We start from the raw sequence: 20,891 nt of genomic DNA, 5'->3' as shown, positions 1-20,891 counted from the left end.
TTTCTTACAAGCAAAAATTTGTGCAATAAAAGCTTGCAACAATGAAATGCCATTTTGCTCTCTCACCCTACATTGCAAGTTTTTAGGATACATGAACACCAAAACTCGATAGTTTGTAACAATTGTTACAAATTATTTGTTTCATGACAAAATTGAAGTCATGATCAATCAGCTGATTATTGAATCTTATATACCAGATCTATATATCTAAAATAAATAAAAAAAATAAATAAATAATTGGCGCGTACACTTCTGTTAGGTGTTTGGCCGAGCTCCTCCTCCTATTTGAGACGTGCGTCTTGATGGTGTTCCACAAATGGAGGGAGCTACAGTTTTAAGCCGACTCCGAACGGCAGATATTTTTTATGAGGAGCTTTTTCATGGCAGAAATACACTCGGAGGTTTGCCATTGCCTGCCGAGGGGCGACCGCTATTAGAAAAATGTTTTTATTAATTTTGCTTTCATCGAGATTCGAACCAACGACCTCTCAGTGAATTCCGAATTGGTGATCACGCACCAACCCATTCGGCTACGGCGGCCGCCATCGCATAAATCGGTTTAGTGTTAAAATATCGTCAGATAAATTAACACTGGTCCAAATTGATCTAAGGGGGCGTCCATAAATTACGTGAGGTGTTTTTTTTTAATTTTCTATACCTCCCTCCCCCCCTGGTGAGATGTCGTGAGATTTTATTCAACCCCCTCCCCCATTCCCCAATCTCACGTGAGATTTTTTAAAATGTGGGTTTCTTATGTAAACGCGTTGGATTGTTATTGTAAAAAGAGGAAAAAGAATTTGCTTCGCGCTTTTATTTACAATTAGTTAAGACTAATAATCAATATTGCTGAGAGTTATAAGTGTAATAAAAATTTAACAATAGAAGACTTAAATCGTAACAACTGCGATTAAAAAAAGAATATCTACTCTAATTCAGTCCATGGAGAATCATGTGCGGTTTCAAGAGAGACTATTGGGACCAACATGTCCGTATGATTTTCAGTAAAATCATCTGCTCCTTCAACTTCGTTCTGATCTAGCCCCTCTAAGCCGTTGACGCATGCGCACAGTGACTCATTAGCTCGTCTTGTGACAATCCGTGAGGGTCGCACTTTGCGGAACATACGCGCTTGCTTAGCTGGTGCAATGTGAGCTGCTCGCCTGTGCTCTGCAGCTCTTGTGATAGATGCGAAGTAAATACCGCATGTACTGCAGCATCTTTTCTCTAAATTATCACGTATACTTGGGCAATAGAGATCATAAGGCGTGCTGATGAAGGCATTCAGCGGTTGAATCGGTAGACGTATTCGAAATGGAGCGAATGACTTTCCATCATCTTCTTTAAAGTCCGAAATTGTCAAACGTCCATCAACCTGAGTGATAGGGTATGGAGGTGGCAGAAAACGGTCGTGAAGAATCATATGCAGATCACTCCGGCGTGCGCTGCAGCACTTAGGTCAAGCTCCATATGCAGCTTAGCAATCTGTTTCTTCATAGTATCTTGTGCTGGAGTGGGACGTACGTTAGATGGTGTAGTGTTCGACATAGCTTCATCCTTATCATCGCTGATCACAAGAAGCTGATTTTGAATTATGTGAAAACAGTGAAGGAAATGACCGCGCTAATATTTTGTAGTTATGATTTTAGCATATTTTATCAAGAATTTCACTGTTTCATTTTTTTTTTAATGTATTAATTGTAACAATAAACTTTATATAAAAAAGTATTTTCTTAAAAAAATATATTTAACCTACCTTTTGAAGGAATGCTAAAGTAGACCGAACTTTTCTCTCAGTGGATTCCCTGAGAAGCCGTTTAATCTCATGTTTAATGTGATGTATTAACTCTTCTTTCTTCGGGAATTTTTGCTTCGCAGTACTCCATAATTTTATCTCATCGTCGTGGCAGGACTTCTTCGCCTTATTGACGTATCTTTTGATGCGTTATACAAATCTTGATAACTCATTTTAAATTAGTAAGAGCATGAACTGAGTCGAGTAAAACATTTACAAGAATAAACAAAGACGGTTGGAACCTGTCCGTGCGTCGCTGCCACTCAGCTCGTACGCTCTTGTTCATCGAGTCGCGCGTTCGGCTGATAGTGGCGCGAAAACAAACGACGGGCTACACTGTACCGTAAATTCAGATTAAATTGAGCTATTTGGTATAAAACAAATATGGTGGTTTGATGTACATATAACGTCGAAGTATGAATGAAATTATTTTCTTTCGAACGAATTAGTGAATGATCTTAATCATACTACGATTACGCTTAAGATTAAATCTTAAGCATGTAAAATCTGGATAATTGACCAAAATAGTAGGGGAGAATGGGGAGTTGTGAGATGGGTTTTGTTTTTGGACCCGTATTACTCAAAATCTTAATATTCTGCATATGTCAACGATGGAATCTTTAGTCAATGAATACTGGAAGCTATTGGTATGGCCTATTTAACAAAACTACAATTTTCCTTAAAATTAAAATTGTACATAATAATATAAAATATAATACAAAATACATAAATGTGGGGAGTTGTGAGACACCATGGTTTAAGTCAATAAAAATGACTTATTTTAGTTGTTAGTTCTTTATTAAGATGAAAAATAAAAAATAAAAGACAATTGTTATACAAAATTGTATAAAAAATGCAATGCCATCAATCTGATGATTCGCAATATATTTGCATCGATCGTTGTTTTACTTGACTCACTCACATACCTATGACGCGGCATGATAAATGAGAAATCTACGAAAAAGCGGAAAAACAATAAAAACTCAAATTTAACCAAAAATTTCATGATATATATACAAACAATGCATGAATATTGCGAGGTACTTATGAAAGATGCGTTAAAACGTCGAAAAAAACGGTGTCTCACAACTCCCCAAATCGTTTTTTTATAAATGGCCGCGTAGTCATAAACACATCGAACGTTCATGCCCAAGTGAATGTGTAAATTCAAAGCTAATAGGACATTAATAATTTGTATATATTAACATTTGCAATTTGCTTCAACAACTGATCGAAAGTATCGCAAAATAAATGATGAAAAAAACTTACAGAGAAATTCCAAAACACAGTAACTGGAGAGACGCGTCGAATGCGTGTAAATATGACCAATGCTAGCTGAAAAGTGAGATCGCATCGAGAACACTTGTTGACACTTAAAATCGAATGTAAACAAACGAATAATGCCGAAAGGTAACAATGTCTCACAACTCCCTGTGTCTCACAACTCCCCATTTTCCCCGATTTGTTTTTTTTTTTTCTATCAGAACAAAAATTGCGTGATATTTGCCGAGACCCCCCCTCTCTCTAACGTAAGATTAGATGAGATTTGACTCGACCCCCTCCCCCCTTAAACATCTCACGTAATTTATGGACGCCCCCTAAGTGAAAATTTTTCAAACCTGTTGAGTAACAAAAGCACCGTGAAAGTCTTGGCCGCATTATAACATAAATTATAATCATATAACACAAAAGTAACTGATAGGCTGATTTTATGTTAATTATACTCATAAGGTTGCCTCGGATATAAATTTGTAGAAGAGCATAAATGAAAGAAGCGCTGAATTTCCGCTGGTAATAGTAGATTACAAGAGATTAAAACTTTTCCACTTTATCACCTAGTTAATGGAAATTCTTCTTACATTTATACAATTATTAGTCATCTTTTTTTAAATCAAAGTTTTAATAATATGGTTTTAACATGTAGTATATACATAAGTATAAATGAATGAGTTTTCTCAAGACTTGGTTTGTTCTATTATCATAAGCCTTTACATTTTGTTCGTTATCTTTTGTGTCGTTACGCATTTAAGGAAAACGTAATTGGATAAGTATACAAATGTATCTAATTTCAAAACACATTCTGCTCATCAACCATTAACAAGTTTAACTAACATCTACACTTACACCTACATATACATATAATATGTACATGTATACATAGCATATCTACGCCAGTCACGATGTATTTGTAGCGAATGTGAAAGAATTAGCTGATTTGCTGACGTTACGGGGGCTGTGCCAGCGATTTGGCTACAGCAGAAGTCGGCACAAACTGAGATTGTGTTGGCGATATACGAAAAAAGTCAACGCAGTCATTCCACATGTTAACTCGCTGCTGTCTGAACTATGGATTACTAGAAGCGAATTCGTTTTCTCGTGAGAGCGCTGTAAAAATGTGATTTTTTGTAACTTTAGCCAGTGATGCCACAGTCAATGATTATAAACAAAAGAAATAATTATAAAGAAAGTATTGTAATTAATAATTTTAATATAACATAAAAAAGCTGGTGCAAAACAAACAAAAGAATAAGTTGAAGCAGAATAAAAATAGAAATAACAATTAACAAAGATAACACTTCTCTTTTAAAATAATAAACAAAGGAATGTTTGTATAATATCACAAACCAAAGAGATCATAATTCAAATTCAATTAATTACCTACGGTTTTAAGAAAAGTATAAAATATTTACATATATACATATTTACAAAAAACCAACAACCTGTCTTCAATAGAATTGTTCAAGTATATTAATTATGTTTATTATTATGTGCTATAGTGCTGCCACTCGAACGAGCTCCGAACATACTTAAAAAGAGAGTCATCTATTTTTCCATGGTTCAGAAGGAACTGACCAACACAATCTCAGTTTCTGGCGGTCTCACAGCTGCCATTTGATTTATTATATATATATAATTGGCGCTTACACCATTTTTGGGTGTTAGGCCGAGCTAATCCTCCTATTTGATGCGTGGATCTTGATGTTGTTTCACAAATGGAGGGACCTATATTTTTAAACCGAATCCGAACGGCAAATATTTTCTATGAGTAGCTTTTTTCAAAAATACACTCGGAGGTTTGCCATTGCCTGCCGGGAGCGATCGATATTAGAAAAAACCTTTTCTTCCTTTTGGTATTTCACGGAGTTTCAAACCTACGTCTTCCGAATGGTAGTCACGCACCAACTCATTCGACTACGGCAGCCGAATTATTCCAGCGCAAAAGCTGATCCCTTCAAATTCGCTGAGAGCCGATTAACGGCTCCATATAGGATATTGGCAATATATTTGCATTCTGTACATTTTATAGTTTTTTAAACTGTTGTGCTCGCACCAGGTGAATGTGTGGCGTTTGTATCCCCTACAAAAAGTGGGAGTGAGCCTTGTTCAGCTAATTTCTTGTTCAAAATTCAAAATAGTTGCACGAAACTTAAATTGCTCCAAGAAAATGGAAGGAAATCGTTCTAGCTTATTAAATTTAATATGTGTACATACAATATTTTATTATATTAAATATATAATTTGTGTATGTGTGCATGCATTTTTGTTCTATTCTTATATGAATAATGAGCCGATATTTTTTTCGCGAAAAGAAAACACCATTAGTTTGCATTGTGGAATTTACTGTTGCTTTCATAAATTATAATTATTCAATACGTTAGATATTATTTTGTAAACATACGAGTGTTTTTACGGGAAAGTGCGAGGTGCAGGGACTTGGTAGGGGCTTGGTCGCAACATAACATTGCCGTCAACAGCAGACGTAAAGTGGTCACCAAATCATTTGCACGATTGCTCTATTCTACGCACTTTTGTTTAATATTTGTTTTTGTTAAACCAAATTCCTTTCTTATAGAAATAAGTACTTTCATTTTTTATAACAACTCGAAAAATGCGTGGTCTAATACATTATTTTTGCGTAAAATTTTTGTGCATATGGCTTAAAAATGTTTTATGGTCGATGGTATTTAGCTCCTGGCCAATGCTACAACTGCTAACATGCCGGCCAACTTCTATTATTTCTGTGATTTTATCGATATTTTCTTTAGCATCAAAAATGCCTGAACGAAATCGACGAAACCAAAATTGCATGTACCTGTTGTACCTGTTACGGTATCGGCACCATAATCACCATTCACAGTTTCTTGCATTTTCGCCTTCATTAAAGAAAAACTATAAAATGGACCAAATTTCTCTTTATTGACTTCTATTGTTAACACCCTGTAACTCGCAACTGAATGGAACAAACAAAAAATAGCCAAGATAATTTCTTTAGTGTGAAATGTCACCTTGACAATGAGCATAAACTTCATATTACGATACTTTACGAGATATCGATCAATACAGCCATGTACAGACAAAATAAAGGATGTGTTTTTCCCCAAGCTAATGTAATAAGTAGAGAAAATGCATAAAGGTGAAATTGTAAAACTACCAACACTGCCAATCTCATAACCTGATAATTAATTCCCTGCCCTGAATATTCTATATGTCTAACATAGTATCTAAACATAATTTAAGCCCTAACCTCATTATTGTCATAATTTAAAATGTCGGTAGTAGGTTTTGTTTCCACTAAGACGTCAGTGTTTGTTTTTTAATCTCTTTAGTTGATTAGTTTTTTCCCACAAATAATTAATTTTACATAACAATTTTTAGAAATAGAAATATGTATCTTTCGCTAACTCCGTGATACTTACATTTTCAGCATTCATACAAAATACATTTTTTCATACAAAATACATTTTTTCATACAAAATACAAATACTGTTCCATTTATTTTTTCCACGCATTAAATCCACATGCAGATTTAAAATTTAAAAATTATAAATTCTTACCGACAGTAAAAATTCCAGTGCTCTGTATAATTGATTTCGTTTTTGTAATTAATTATGCCATCCAAATTGCAATGAACGCTAGAGCTTTCGCAATGAACCAGATCGCATATTTCAGTTAGGATGACGCGAATGCTATTTATGTGCTGAAAAATGCTCTGCCTCGGAATTGGGATTTTTTTTACATAGTGGTGTAGTATTGATTTAGAATGTATGTATGTGTGTGTGGTTGTTTCCTTTATCTTGTTTTGCGCTTGACATGCAGACAGTAGGGCTTGTGCCCAATCTTCATTACGATCATAAAACTTTGAAATGATAGTACGGGTATATGTGATTTTTTTGCACCTTCCAAAGCAATAACAAATCTCCGCGTAGGTTTCTGCCTTGGAAAGCTTCTCATAAAAACCATTTGCCACTCAGAGGCGGTGCAGAACTGAAGGGACATCTTTAAAGAAATACCTGTTAAGCATTATACATACAATTATTATTATTATTTTTAATTTATCATTAACACCATTTTAATTCTGAGGACAAATATTTGTCGACAATATTTACGTCTTAGGTTTTTAAATCAGAATTTTAACAAAACGATGCTCAGCTGATTTAATTATACGTCTTTATTATTGTCTTATTTACATAGTTCGGAAAGATTGCATGTAAAATGCACACATACATACATATGTATAGGTATGAATATAAGTAGTATTTATTCCATTATTACTTAAAAATGCCTGGCTTTATTTTGCGTTTCTTCTTTGAAAGAATATAGAATATTTTTATCTACATATTTCATAATTAAGCACTAAAAGGCAAACATTCATGGGTATAATATACATACATACATATGTAATATAATTTATACATCCTCAATCATATCATTTAAGGAGAAAAAGTTACCTTCACATAACCTCATTACCTACACATACATATACACAGTGCATGTACACGCATTCAAATACTACAGTTTTAAATACAATATAATCCATTTGTCATGTAGTTCTTCCTTAAGGTTTGACAGTTATCGAATTTATTTATTCAAAATTCATATACATACATACATACCAACATACTAGTAAGTGTTATGAACATATACATATACATATATATATTATATGTACATACATATATGTATGCCCATGCCACCAGCTTGCTTTTGTTCATCTTTACCAATTTTTGAACCATTAGGAATTTATATTTTTTTAATTTATGTAGCTTAAGTCCTACAAATTATGCTAAGTAGATATGAAAACGTTGTTTGTACTTATATGAATATATTTGTGAACTTTGGACAAAACTACTATTTAACTGTAGCAGGCCACTAGGATTTTCATAACTTTTTATATATGAGTACACACATATATATTCATGAATATATTAGTTTGGGAAAAAAGATATTCATTATTTTCTCGGCAGATGGCTGTAATGATTTATATCTCGTAAAGTATCGGTCAAACAATTTAAAGTTCATCCTCGTTGTCGAGGTGACAGTTTTTCTTTGATGAAGGCGAAAATGTAAGCCAGGCTGAAATTGTGAATGGTGTTTATGGTGCCGATACAGTAACAGCTAATTGCGTGCAATTTTTATTTGTCGACGTTCAGGTATTTTATATGTTAAAGAAAATGTCGATCATGCCGAAAACGTCAGTAAAATAACAGAAATAATCGAAGTTAAACGTAGTAGATGCTTTCCATTTCAATTCAACCGGGTTATTCGGGTTATGTTCTTCGATTTCGATGTAACTGAAATATGTTGCTCTCTGGTCAAAATAATGAGACACGTATTTTTTTGTTCGCCCGAAAAAAATTGTTTTCAAGAGTTATCGGCAATTTTGTTTTTCGGCTCAAACTCGATTTTTTTTTAATTATATAAGAAAATTTTTTTTTTAAATGCCCATAACTTAGTCAAAAATTAACCGACTTTATGTAGAAACAATTGCAAAAAAGTAGTTGAAAATTTTTTATTTAGGAAAAAAGAAAAAAAATTGAAATTTTTTCGAAATTCAATATTTCAAAAAGTGTATTTTTTTTTTATATAACTTTTTCCAAATCAAAAGGACATCTCAAACTTTAATTGAGCTGAATGCCCAGTAGCTAAAATGAGTTGGTTTTGAGTAATGAATTTTTGAGTAAAAAACCTGTTTCGCACTTTTTGTTTTTTGCCAAATAAACAATTTTCAACTACTTTTTTGCAACTGTTTCTACATGAAATCGCTCGTGTAAGTAATGACGATCATTTTGAACCCAAAACTATTAAAATCGGTTAATTTTTGACTAAGTTATGAGCATTTAAAAAAAAAATTTTCTTATATTATTAAAAAAAATCGATTTTGAGCCGAAAAAAAAATTGCCGATAGAGCTTGAAAAAAATTTTTTTCGGGCGAACAAAAAAATACGTGTCTCATTATTTTGACCAGAGAGCAACATACATATTTCAGTTACATCGAAATCGAAAAACATGACCCGAATAGCCCGGTTGAATTGAAATGGAAAGCATCAGTAGTAATCGTAGTAGTCGTATCATCGCCCAGAAGCTAAAGATCGACCATAAAACAGTTTTAAATCATTTGCGCAAAAGTTTTACTCAAAAGTAATGGATTTATTTTTCCCCAAACTAATCTATGCACATACGAACATCCATTGATTTCTCGGAATCGTCACTACCCATTCGAATGAAAGTTTTCATTTACTCAGATGATATTTTACTTTTTGAGTTTATCTTTGTGTTGTTTAAAAGCCATGAAATATCATATTTGAGTGTCATATTAAAAGCATTTCTTGCATCTTTAATTCAGACATATTTTTGAATAGGCGTGGCGTGTAATTTTTAAAATAATTTTTTTCATTTAATTAGTTATTTAAAAATTTAATATATGAAATACCGTTCTAAATACCAGATGTAAGATGTTATAGCAACGTTAGCTGGAGAGGTGTGGCTCCAAACGCGAAAGCCGTCGAGCAAAACTTAGTCGCCCAGCTACTTACATACAACATTACTACGAGTACTTTAAAAAATCCTTCTGAAACCAGCTCTTCAGTGATTAACAGGTTGACAATTAACATAAGTTGTTTTGTTCAAAGTCCGCAGATATATATTTGTCACTACATCCCATTTCGACCTAGTTATTGTATACTAAATGCATTTAGAATTGTAATGCGGTACTCGCAAATGAAAAACAAGTTTTTTTCTTATTTTTAAAATAAGTATTAAAATCCGTTGAAAGACTTTGTAATATAAAGAAACTCGAAAATAAAAATAAATTTACAAATATGATAAAATACTCATAAATGGTTTGACCTTCTATACTTCGACTATTTGCGATCTCCACCAGAAGTTTTAAGTTTTATTTAAAAAGCTGCTGAGGATGCAAGAATGGTGGAATGAAGTGGAAAACTGAGCCTAACTTTGCCATCACCAGTTAAATTCACTGATAATATTTGTTTACAGAAAAAAAAACAAAAAACAAAAACAATAACCAGACCATTTAATTCCCATGTAAAATCAGTCGGCTGAGATTGAAAATCCGTATAATTTTTTTCTGTTATGTAGTTTTCGAGATATCGTCAAATAACGGGTTTGTATAATATAATATTAAATGAAATTAAAATTAGAAAAAAAGGTAGATGCCAAGATGTGTAATATTTGGAGAGTCCGCTATCCGATCAAAACAAGTAATACATCAAATTAAATGCATTTAAATGTTCTAAATTTCTCATACTTCATTCTTCAATACAATCGAACGTTTTTAAGACATTTACAAAATTAAGAAAATAAGGAATTATATAAGAAAACGCCATTTATTTCTTTTTTAAAACTAACACAACTAGAAAAATTTTAAGTTATAAATGCAAGAATGCAAACCCATGAGAATAAAAGTAAATCGCGTTTGCATTCACCATACTTAACCCAAGATTACTAAAGTTAAGAGCTGATTTAACTAACATATGAAGTTTACACATATAATATTTCGTAGAACAGTTTTTCTCTTACTTCGCTCGAGCCTGTAATCTCAGTTGCCGATGTTATTTTTGTATGCAGCAATATCATTGCCGAAAGTGTTGTTGTTTTGTAATTACGAAGCACGTGTTAGTCGATTCGACTAATAATTAACGTTTATGTAACTTTATTTATGTAGCCCTCTTTTTGGCAACATTTTTTTATCGAGTTGGAGGTAAAGAGCTTGTGTTTTTTTGTGCTTTTGGTAGTACAGGTTGGAAACATCAGTTCCAAAAAAGCTTAACCTACGATTTCATTATAACAAAGCGCAGTCGTCTATATGTGTCATCTATATGTGTGAGTGCAATAAAGGCATGTCTGGAGAGCATCTATTATATGTATGTATGTAGTTGAAGCCTGGAACAACTGTATGTATGTATGTAAATAATCACCCTGTCGGAGGATTTATAATTTTTGCAAATGGCGTCGTACATCAGTCATATTTGACATTGTGAACTAGACAGCTGCAGTATGCAAACATACAAGTGATGGACCGTGTAAAGGTCAATCGCAATTATCAAAAAAAGGAAGCGCATATTTCTCAAAGCAAAGCTCATTCTGAGCGGTGTCTCGACGAAGACAAAAATTCTAAATCTAAAATTGAAGAAATCATTTACGATCTCTCGAAATTAGTCAACATGAATTTTTGTTGTAGCGAGCGCGCGTAGCTCCGTATATATGTATAGTATGTATGCACCCAAGGATGATAGATTACCAGGTCTGGCTTTCAGATAAGGTGAAAAACGTTACCGGATATTTGGCAAGGATGATAGATTACCATGTATTGTCATCCAATCACTCGTTGTTCAGACGACAACATGAGCGTGAATTGTGTTGATTTTTTTCGTATACACCAACACAATCTCAATTTTTCGTAAACAAACCGTTTTCATGACGCCAGTTACGTCCATGGTAAAAATAATTCAGAAGGTGTGGCTAAGATCAGACCGTTTACCGGCTTTCAGCGAATTTAAAAGAATCAGCTGATGGGCTGCCGTCACATAAACGAATCACATAATCTCTTTTATATCTTCAGATAAGAAGAATGAGGTGAAAAAGAAGTTGGCCCAGAACAAAACTGTATTCGAGGACTCTTTTTCAAGCCGCAAATTACGCCGACAGAGAAAACTATAGTCCGCATTTATAATCGAAAAGCAGGTGGCAGGCGTTTCTGGCCTTCCGTTTGTTGCGGAAAACTGCGATGTTGAAAATAATAATGAAATTATAGATGCTTACAGGCTTACAGAAGGTTTTAAAACCGTGACGTTTTCCTGTAAGAACAAAGACGGCGACTGACATCCAGAGCATACTTAAATTATGGAGGGAACACTTCTCGAACCTGTTAAACAATGACAGCTGCACATGTCACAGATAATGTGATGATCCCGATACCGCAATCGATGACGAAAGAACTGCCGTTATCCGATACCCGACCATGACGAGGTCAGAATAGCGTTAATGCGGCTAAAACCTAACAACGAAGTCGCGTGCGCCGACGGACTGCCGGCTGAGCTATTCAAACTTTTATGCAAAATATGGTCGGATGAAAGCATGCCTGCCGATTGGAATTTAAGTGTGCTCTGCCCAATCCATAAGAAGGGTGATCCTGCAATATGTGCCAATTATCGCGGAATTGAAAAAAAAAATAAATAATTGGCGCGTACACTTCTGTTAGGTGTTTGGTCGAGCTCCTCCTCCTATTTGTGGTGTGCGTCTTGATGTTGTTCCACAAATGGAGGGCAAACTGGATAAAGAGGCAAAGTGAATGGGTCCGGTGGTAGACGAGGACAAAACGAGGTACCTCCTGTCATCAAATAAGCAGTCGGCGCTCTCGCGTATCGGCCCCCAAGTCACTGTTGACAGTTATAATTTCGAGGTTGTAAGAGACTTCGTTTATTTAGAAACCAACACAAACACCGACGCTCAAGCAATTTTGGACAAGTTTAATAATGGACGCCAGGTGACATCAGTTTCTTCTCCACCTGGTCTTTCCAATGCAGAGGATACCTTCCTCTTCATCTGTTACCACCAGCTGGTATCATATCGAATGATTTCAGAGCTGGATCTTTACTCGTTGCGCTATGTCTATGTCATCTAAAGCTCATACAGCTCATCGTTCCATCGCCTGCGATATTCGCCGTCGCCAACGTGCAAAATCTCCAAAAATCTTGCGCAGAATCTTTCTCTCAAACACTCTAAGCGTCGCTTCATCGGCTGTTGTCTCCGTCCAAGCTTCTGCGCCATACGTTAGGACGGGCATGATGAGAGTCTTGTAGAGTGTTAGTTTTGTTCGTCGAGAGAGAACTTTACTGCTCAGTTGCCTACTTAGTCCAAAGGAGATTCTACGTTGGATTTCAATTGCTATCGGTGTTAATGCTGGTTCGTAAATAAACGAAGTCTCTTATAACACGAAATCATAACTGTCACCAGTGACGTGGGTGCCGATACGCGAGTGCGCCGACTGCTTGTTTGATGACAGGAGGTACCTCGTTTTACATTTGTTGTGAAAATAGTTTCTGTTCTCCGTTTGTCACTGCTGTGGTCCCTTAATATTTTTCGTTTTACTTTGTCGAAATTTCCCCCTCCATTTGGAAAATGTAAGCACCTATTTTTATAATTACGAGCAGAAAACAGTGATTATTGTATGCCGAAATGGATAAAAAAAAAATGTTTGGACTATAGTGAACGATTGTGTGTTTTTGAATCTGGTTATCTATTTGAACACAATAACACGAAATCTTTGGGTTATTAATTGAATGGTACCCTTCACGTATTTTCCTTTATCTAAATAATTAATCGTATTCGCCTAAAATATTCATAATTTTTATCAAATTATATATTACATAATGAAGTATTTTAAACGCACAATAATATAAATATTACTTATTTTTTGCTTGAACTGTTTTTTAGAACCTTTTTTATTGTCGCCAAATTCACAGCTTTTTAAACGAAAAGTTGATATTTTAACAATGGCTAAAATTTTCTGAAAATAAGGAACCAAAAGTAGAGATTTTTTTTGGCTAGAATTGGAAGCATCTCTAAATAACATTTGAATGCTGGATTGCGGAAGTTGGGTCCAAGGCGTATCTGCAGAAGGTGGTGCGATTAGAGTAGTTTATTTCCACTTCTTCCATTCGCCTTTAATTTAGAAATTCCAGCGAATGGAATGACCAAAAGTTGTTGTTGTGTTGTAAATGTGCGACAAGCTAATTTTATGTACTTGTCAATCACTCCATTCGTCTATTCTCTTTCGCTTGACATCTCTAATTTTAAAAAATGTTGTTGCTCGAATCTACCACCTTCCATTATTCTATTTTCTTTCACAGGATTGCACTTTGCTCAATTTTGAAGACAGAATACAACTCTGCATTTAAAGAATCACAACCAATATCTGTATGTGTAGCTTCCATGCAAATGCATATTTGTGTCTTTGAGAACGCCGTTAAGCGTAGAGCGGCATAATTTCTATCCAGGTGTTTTTGAAATTGATCTATTGTTTGGTGAGTGGTGTTTGGTGTTTGAAATTTTTTCTGTTCGAAATGTAAAATTTTGCCTTTTTTGTTAGAAAATTGCGAAAAAGGCATCTAAAATTTTTTGAACTGGGTGGAAATCGAAAAAAGCAGCCGCGGAAGTTAATAGTTCTGAATTGAGACGCTTATTACAGGACGAAAACAACACGCAGAGTAAAATGGCGCCAACAAAGAATACCCGTGCATCCACTAAACAGGCTGCAACGACAACAGTGTCCACATTATTGCCACTAACAAGAAAAGGACTTACTCGGCGGACTGCCATAAATGTCGATGATCAAAATGTGGGTATAACACAGACGCGCGGCAAACGTAAAGCCGAACATAGTCCTGCCAAGAATGATAAAACCAAACGCTCGGCGCTTGGTAACCTCACGAATAATGTAAAATTAATAACAATGACGACGAAGACTGTCCATTCCGAGGATGACACAAAGCAAAGCACACATTTTACGAAGAGGAAGGAAAATCACTCCATCGGAACAAAGGCACAAGTGCTCAAAGAATCTCGTAACACAATAGGGAATGCTGATCTTAGTACGCTTCAAAATCCACCGACGAAAATCGCAACAAGAGCAACAACACGAAATGCGAATGCTGTTAATACTTCATATAAAAATGTTTTGGAAGAAACAGGTAACAAATTAGCAATACCAAGTGTAAGTACCTTAATAGCTACGTCGTCTGTGAAATCTCGGAAATCGGATCAAGCCCAAATATTGCCTCCGCTTCCTGCGGCACCAGTTGTAGCAGCCATGCCAACAAAGCAATCACAGTCTAATAAGCCAGTGAGACGCATTTCTAATGAATTCAACAAGACTGAAGAAAGTTTGTACATGTCGGCGTTGGAGGATATTTCTAGTTGTGAGTCGATGCGCCTATCTAGTAATTTCGAAGCAGCTAAGCGAAGGTCGGCCCTATTATTACAAGAGAAGAGCAAGTCCGAAGGTGTACCAGTTGAGGAAATTAGTGAGAAGCCACCGCCTGCAACAATACCGAAAGGTGTGGAAGATTTCGACAAAGAAAATTGGAATGACATCTACCAAGTGTCACAATATGCCATGGATATTTTTAATTATTTGAAATCTCGCGAGGCGGAGTTTCCTATAACTGATTATATGGTAAAACAAATACATTTGACCAAGTGGATGCGAACATTGCTCGTAGACTGGATGGTTGAGGTACAAGAAACTTTCGAGCTGAATCATGAAACGCTTTATTTGTCAATAAAAATAGTTGATCTGTTTTTGTGTCGTGCTGTTATCAACAAGGATGTGCTGCAGTTGCTTGGTGCAGCTGCGCTCTTTATTGCATGTAAGTTCGATGAACGTACTCCACCACTGATTGAAGATTTTCTTTACATTTGCGATGGGGCGTACAAACATGATGAGCTTACCAAAATGGAAATGACTACACTACGCACTATCAACTATGATCTAGGCATACCATTATCGTATAGATTTTTGCGACGATACGCCCGTTGCGGGAAAGTCCCAATGCAAACGCTAACGTTAGCTCGTTATATTTTGGAGATGTCACTCATGGATTATGCTGTTATTCAATTTAGTGATTCGAAACTGGCATGCGCAACTTTGTTCATGGCTTTGCGCTTACATGGCGATAAAAAACCGTGGACACAGACGTTCGAATACTACACCGGATATTTATTGACTGATTTTGCCGAAATAGTACCCATACTAAATGCTGGTTTGCATCGTAAACCAAAAGTGAGGACAATACGCAGTAAATACTCGCACAAGATTTTCCATGAAGTGGCCAAAGTCCCGCTACTCACAACGGAAGAACTATTCGAAAACAATTTAGACCTGAATATTAGCATAAAAATTGATGAGCCTAAGGACTCCTGAAATTTATTATATTTAAAAGATAAGCCAATTAACAAAAAGAATCTAGCTAAATTAAAAGAATACAACAATTGATTAACCTACCAACATCCAGTCGAGCACATACATACTAAACGCACACATTATATCATACCTCATCAACGTCACGCGTAATGCTTTTAAGTTTAAGTGACCATAGATGTTAAATTAGTCTATATTTTTTTAATGTTAAAGATATTTTCATAAAGCAACATAATCTTCGTTTATTTGATAAACATGTTTCATATACAATTTGTAGTTTGCATTTCATTTATAATTTCCAAACGGATAAATTGTACCGGCCAGAATGTACTGCATTGCTACAAATCTGCCTAAAGTTGGCTAAGTCACATTAATTACGCAGGCGCGTGTTTAGCAGTATAATTGAAGCATACTACAAGCTATACATCGGTAGTGCTTTTGATTGCACGGCTCAGCTAGCAAGAGCACAATGTGACATCGGCGCCGTGGAATATAAAAAAAATGTAAATTAAGGACGTATATTTGAAATGATACTGAATACGCTTACAAATGCGATTACCTTAATCAGATCTAACATAATTCAATTTTGTCAAACTACCCTTTACTATTTTCTATGCCAATTTTAATAAAGAATCAAGTAACTAGAACGAAATTGTGTCCTTCTAAGCATTTATTTTGTGCTTGATAAAGCAATCCTTGTGTTATAAGTTTTGAATGTATGTTTTGTTACATTTACCGTTGTATGTTACGCTTAGAAGCCTTCGCTTGTTTATGTTCTACATTTTTAATAAAGTTATGTGTCAAATACAAGAGTAGCACCTTTTATATATGTGTGTATGTTTGTACATTGCGCTTTACATGTACATCTGTCATACATATTTAGTTTACCTTTAGCCGTTAACACTAACAACCGGTGTAGCTCAAGGCGAATTTAGTTTCTCTATCATTCTTGGGTGTATCATTGTTGTTTGTGTTGTAGCAGCATGGATCGTCTTTTTAATTTGTTTTGGTGTTTAGATGTTTGTGTCCATCTCTGTTAGTTTGATCTGATTTTAGCTTGCATTTGCATTTGCTGTATTTGTATAATTTTTGTACATGTCGTAATTCGCATCTCCTTTGCAGCAGCTGCAAACCATTCATTCCATTTTCTATATGGCGCATATTGAGGGAAATACTAAGGTTGCAGACAAGGCGTATCTATTCATATTCATTACAATAGATTCGCCTTGGTTGCAGACAGAGTGGGAGCGAAGTCGACAAACAGTGCCGTAGTAAACGTATGAGGGCAAGCGAAGCCGAACACAAAGACAAAGAGTATTTGCTACCACAACAACAAAGACGAAGACGTTGAGTAAGCGGCCAGCTTGAAACTATGCGGTATTGTTTTCAAAGACGAATCGCTTGCTGCAGTTTACATTTCATTTAATTATTTGCCACTGTTGGAGCAGGTAACAGCTGCACTAATTATTACCATTACTCTAGTTTGTAAAAACTAAGCATTTTTTGGGATTTTCCAGTGTCGCTAGCCCGCTTTTTCAAGAGTTTCAATACTTTGTTGTCGCATTATCACTCGCCTACCTGCTAAAATGTGTTCACATGAATAATTCTGCAAGTAGCGCTCCGGCCGAATAGCGGAGCAATTTCAATTCCTGGCAATAACAATTAAAATGGATTCGTCTTCAGATGAGCAATTATTTCTAAATGAAAACATTTTTTTAAAGGTAAAACTAAAAGAAAAAAAGCAATTCAAGAAATAAATTTGTCTAGGAAAACTTTTGGAGAATTTCCCTTGTGTGTAGAGTTACGGCAAAATGAACGGAAATTTTTCCGACTATTTAGAAATTTCAATACATTTGATTACATTTTGCCAAATTTTAGCCTTTTATTGAAATAAAATGCACAAATTTTAATGAAACTCCAATCATGGCCGCTGAAAGATTATTTGTGATCTAAGGTATGTGAATATCCAAATGGGAAATGTTTACTTATTTGGTTGTTGTAGCAGCATAAAAATTCCCCATACACGTGCAGAGAATGCTGCTGGAATGACAGTCCTTGGCCGGATATAAATTCGGGTCGTGCCGGTAACGTAGAATCGACTGTCGTTGGTCACTTCTTGGCAGTTGGCGGAGGGGGAAGATGTGTAACACCTTGAACCGCATAAAATCACAATCCAAACTTTAAGAAAAATAACCCTGTGGACCCATTTGAAAAAGAGACAGAAACTCATTCACAGTACTTTTTTTAAACGAAGGTAGTTTTTATTTTATTTAACTAAATTGCCATTAATACATCGCTCTTGAAAAATAGGAATATCGACTGAAACTTTTTGTACTTGGTCTCGTGGATTCCAAGAAGTCTGCGTTAATTTCGAATCCTGGATGACTGTTTTCAATGTCGTAATTTCCCTTTCTACCTTCATCGTTCGATGTTTTATAAATATGTACGTATATCTATGTATACCGCTGTTGTCATCTTTCGCTTCAATATATTTAAATTCTTTAAATGATTTTTGCTGAGTCAGATTCTCCGTCGACTTGCGACAATTTATCTGCTCTCTAATAAAGAGCACTGAAGTAAAATGTACCCACTGGGCCTAGATCACCTGAATGTTCAGGTACAATTTTTTTTGCCTGGGCTCTGTTCGACGATTATAATTATAAATAAAATATCCACAATTTTGCGTTTCGTAGTTTTCACAGATTTCACATTTTCATAGTGGATTTTAATTATTTTTATCTGACTCTCGAGCGAAATTGAATATTTTGTAAATAAAAAACTGCTAATTTTCTGCTCAACACAGAACTGTGTTAACAAATGGGGAAAATAAGAGTCGCTGAACTATTATCAAATAGCGCCGCAATCGATTTGCTGCCACGAGGATATTTTAACGCATTTAGATGGCAATCGCTTTTGAAATACACTACAACTGTAACATTTAAATAAATTTATGATACATAAAATACTCGTACACTTAACTATTCTTACTCATTATTTGTATGTCTATGCTAAGTGCAAATAACCACTCCGGATGTGCATTTCAAAGCCTTAGAAGGGAAAACAGGAAGAGACTTAAATCCTACAATTTTTTTGGCACTATTTTCAATTCGTGTGTATTAGCCTAAAAAATAATGTTATTTCACTTATTGATGTGCTTTTAAAGTCAAAATCACCATACGAATCGAAACAAGTAAAGTTGGTTTTAGAAAAGTTTTCACTTTTTATCGAAAAGCATAGTAGTCTGTTTTCATTTCACGTGAAATAGCTACCAAAATCCATATAAAATTCTTGGCCGGAAAATATGCGTGAAATTTCTTAATAATTTCCGAACAAAGTTGCACCAGAGAATGTTAATGAAATTAGATCTTCAATTTACAACTAAAAAAACTCATTCGACATTTGCGCCTTCTCATTCCATTAACATTCTCTGGTTGCGCTCTTTTCAACCGCACTCTGAAAAAGCTCCCAACAAATTGCCAAGATGACGCTAGCAACATTTTCACCGCTGTTAAAATTACATTCTTTATTTAAAATTTCGTGAAAAGTGCCAGTCACGGAATTTCAGAATTGTGTTCAAATTGAAAGTCAGCAAAAACTGTAAAAATATGTCTAAAAAGTAGGCTTTTTTAAATTTGGGGAACTTTTGACTTAAAAAAATAAAACAAATAATAATTGGCGGGTACACTTCTGTTAGGTGGTGTGCGTCTTGAAGTTGTTCCACAAATGGAGGGACTCACAGTTTTCAACCGACTCAGAACGGCAATGGTTCTTTATGAGGAGCTTTTTCATCGCAGGAAGATAATACACTCGCAGGTTTGTCATTGCCTGCCGGAGGTCGACCGCTATCAGAAAAAACTTTCGTTTAATAACTTTGCTTTAATAGAGGAAAGTGTAAATAATGGAAATAGCTAGAGAACGGAAATACCATAAGCATCGCGTTCGGTTATGTTCGGCCATAAAATTTCATTTCTGTTTCGATTCGGCTTCGGCCAGGTAAGAGCAGAACTGCGGCGGACATTTCTGTAAATTTTTTCGTTCAAAAATTGTATCAACTTTCAGTTTTTGTAAATTTTTTGAAAACTTCTCATACTAGTTTAAAATTTTATTGCAAATTATTTTAAATTGCTTTGAAATATCTGTGCTTCTTCAGAGCTGCAAGTTTACTCTAGACGATGGCCTAATGCCCTTACAATACAATATAAAATTAGTCAACTTTGAGTATTGAATAATTACTAAAGGGTGATTTTTTAGAGGTTAGGTTTTCAAGATGAAATAAAACGTATATAATTTAATGTTATGGCCAATAATTTAGCTTTATTATAAAGATAAGGGTTTGCCATTATGTTTTAAAAACGATTTCGGGCAAGTGGCCGCCGCGGCTGCCTCGAATAAATTCCAGCCGAGAGGCCCAATTTTCGACCACTTTTTGCAGCAATTGGGGCCGTATGTCAGCAATAATGCGCCGATATTCTCTTCCAAGACGTCAATCGTCTCGGGCTTATCTGCGTAGACAAGCGACTTCACATAGCCCCACAAGAAATAGTCCAGCGGTGTTATATCGCACGATCTTGGAGGCCACGTCACAGGTGCACGGCGCGAGATAATGCGCTCACCAAAAGTTTCCTTCAATAAATCGATTGTTGCGTTGGCTGTATGGCATGTAGCGCCGTCTTGTTGGAACCAAAGGTCGTCCACATCAACATCGTCCAATTCAGGCACGAAAAAGTCATTAATCATGGCTCTATAGCGCTCTCCATTGACTGTAACATTATGGCCGGCTTCATTTTTAAAGAAATGTGGACCAATGATTCCCTCTGCCCATAGAGCACACCAAACAGTGACTTTTTGAGGATGTAACGGCGTCTCTGCAATGGCTTG

General features: G+C 35.4%; 1 protein-coding gene across 1 annotated transcript; it reads left to right on the top strand.

Annotated features, from left to right (window-relative positions):
* Positions 1–14,010: 14,010 nt before the first annotated feature.
* LOC129242873 (G2/mitotic-specific cyclin-B3) lies at positions 14,011–16,665 on the top strand. Its single transcript, XM_054879772.1, has 2 exons — positions 14,011–14,118; positions 14,184–16,665. The coding sequence occupies exon 2, from the start codon at positions 14,307–14,309 to the stop codon at positions 16,014–16,016; it is 1,710 nt and encodes a 569-aa protein (XP_054735747.1). The 5' UTR covers positions 14,011–14,118; positions 14,184–14,306; the 3' UTR covers positions 16,017–16,665.
* Positions 16,666–20,891: the final 4,226 nt, after the last annotated feature.

This window comes from Anastrepha obliqua, chromosome 1 (assembly GCF_027943255.1).
Source record: "Anastrepha obliqua isolate idAnaObli1 chromosome 1, idAnaObli1_1.0, whole genome shotgun sequence".
Taxonomy (NCBI): domain Eukaryota; kingdom Metazoa; phylum Arthropoda; class Insecta; order Diptera; family Tephritidae; genus Anastrepha; species Anastrepha obliqua.
The sequence above is the reverse complement of the archived record's forward strand: the minus strand, read 5'-3'. Positions and strand labels throughout refer to the sequence as shown.